This window comes from Salvelinus namaycush, chromosome 2 (assembly GCF_016432855.1).
Source record: "Salvelinus namaycush isolate Seneca chromosome 2, SaNama_1.0, whole genome shotgun sequence".
NCBI classification, from domain to species: domain Eukaryota; kingdom Metazoa; phylum Chordata; class Actinopteri; order Salmoniformes; family Salmonidae; genus Salvelinus; species Salvelinus namaycush.
Window position 1 is genome coordinate 15057387 of NC_052308.1, and position 2500 is coordinate 15059886.

Sequence of the window (2500 nt, forward strand, 5' to 3'; positions counted from 1 at the left end):
AAGGACTAACACAGTGTGTGTTTTCTCTGTAGAGCTGGCGCAGAACTGTGAGTTCTATAAGAATGCTGACGTCAGACCTCCCTTCACCTACGCCTCTCTCATACGCCACGTAAGTCTCCTCCTTTTATTCTTATTTTCTCTTCCTCTCATCTCCTCTCATCTTGCTTTTCTCCTTCCCTACCCACTCAAATTCTCTCCCATCCTTCTCGCCTCCTTCCTCTACTCTCTTTTTAGTTTTGTGAACCATTGGTAGCTCCGTTGAGACGTTGTCTAATGTTGTTCTCTCTCTCTCTCTCTGTCTCTCTGTCTCTCTGTCTCTCTGTCTCTCTCTCTCTCTCTCTCTCTGTCTCTCTGTCTTCTCTGTAGGCCATTCTGGAGGCTCCAGACATGCAGCTGACTCTTAATGAGATCTATAACTGGTTTACGCGAATGTTCGCCTACTTCAGGAGAAACACAGCCACATGGAAGGTGAGTCCACACACATTCTTACACACACACTCCTCCGCATACACATGAGGTCACTCACCTACTGTAGACACATGCACACACAATGAACATCCACACACAAAGATTAGACAATATTCCTCCTCATACACACACCCACACACTCACACACTCGGCAGCCTCAAAAACTGACATGGCCATTGAAACACCAAGCTGTTTTGATGATTATAAGCCATTTTACCCACAATGCCCTGAGTGGAGTGTGTGTGTGCGTAAGTGTGTGGACTCACTCCATGTGGCTGTGTTTCTTCACAGAGAGGTGTTAGATTTGACTTATCCAACCTCCATCCTCCTCCCTCCTTCCCTCTCCCTTCTTCCCTCCCCCTCTCTCCCTCCATCTCTCCCTTCCTCCCCATCCCTCCCCCTCTCTCCCTCCATCCCTCCCACCCTCCCCCGCTCTCCCTCTATCCCTCCCTCCCTCCCCCCTCTCTTCCTCCATCCCCCCTCATTTTCTTCCCTCCGTCTCCCTTCCCTCACTCCCCCCTCCCTCTCTCCCCTTTTCTTCCCTCTTCCTCCCTCCCTCCTCCATCCTTCCATCTTCTTCTCTCCCTCCTGGTCTTCCGGAGAGTTCTGTGGCCTACGAAGACGGTTCCACTTAGCTCAGTGGAAACACACCTCACTATCACACAGCGTCATTACAGAGTCACACACACTCAATGGTTTCTCTCACACACACACACACACACACACACACACACACACACACACACACACACACACACACACACACACACACACACACACACACACACACACACACACACACACACACTCGCACACCTGTCTGGAACGTGACTGTGTAGGTGCTGACCCATTTCTACTGAAGCCTCCATCTAATTTGAGTGTCAGCTCCTCCAGAGAGACAGACGAGAGGAGGGGTGAAGAGGCGGTGTCACGGCCCGAGCCTTGCACTAATAGCCTTGAACTGAGGTGGGGAGGGAGAGAGATGCCAGCCAGGAATATCTTTGCCTCCGCATCTCACTTTTATGAAATTTAGCAAACCATATATTCTCCCACTTCCTCTCTACCTAGACCCGGCCCTTTAAATATAGATCTATCTACCTTTATATATTTATATATGTATGAAATATCCGGAGGTTTGGCCTGTATTAAATATAGAGGAAGATGTATGTCCTTTAATGGGCCTGGATAAATGAGGAGAGTGGAGAGCTAGTGAGGAGAGCTAGTGTCAGCCACTGGAAGTCATTGATCAGAGAGAGAGAGAGAGGGATGAGGGAGGGAGAGAGAGAGAGGGATGAGGGAGAGAGAGAGAGGGATGAGGGAGAGATAGAGAGAGGGATGATGGAGAGAGAGAGAGAGGGATGAGGGAGGGAGAGAGAGGGATGAGGGAGAGAGAGAGAGGGGGTTGAGGGAGAGAGAGATAGAGAGGGATGAGGGAGAGAGAGAGAGCAAGAGAGAAGTAGAAACAGAGAGGGAGAGGTGTCCAGTCAGAGTTAAATAGAATGTGATTTAATTTCTCCAAGGTTCTGAAAAGGGTAGAGAGCCGGGTCACATTCAACAGGATGTAGGCTCATCCAATAAGATCATTTTAGAGTCTGTCTTGAGCTGCTGGTGCCAACATGGTACTTTTAAGCATTCTAATATCACATTGAGGACAATAACTGAAGGGGTGTATGCTGAAAGGTAAGAATTACCAGTCTGTTGTGTGGGCGCTGTGACACACACACGCCACCTCCCATTTGACACAAGTCCCTACCCATCATCCTTTTCTCTAACAGCCCTACTCTCCTCTCCCTACCCCCAGTCTCATTCCTACCCCTCTGTACCACCTCCCCTTAACTATACCCTTACCTTTCTCCAATACTACCTCTAGCTTTAGGCCTCTATTCCACCTGTGTCCCTTCTCCCCTTTCCCACACTCACCCCTGCTCCTCTCTACACGTCTCTCTCTCTCTCTCTCTCGCCCCTCTCCTCTCCAGGGTGTGTTGTGTTGGGGGGGGGGGGGGGGGGGTGCATGTGCTGTGACCTGCTGTAA

General features: G+C 50.0%; 1 protein-coding gene across 1 annotated transcript in view; it reads left to right on the top strand.

The window, feature by feature from the left end:
- LOC120059342 (forkhead box protein P4-like) overlaps positions 1-2500 on the top strand; it is a 24987-nt gene that overhangs the window by 12139 nt on the left and 10348 nt on the right. The window contains exons 5-6 of the mRNA XM_039008335.1: positions 33-109; positions 367-468. Of these exons, the coding sequence (XP_038864263.1) occupies positions 33-109; positions 367-468 (179 nt within the window). The remainder of the gene's footprint in view (positions 1-32; positions 110-366; positions 469-2500) is intronic.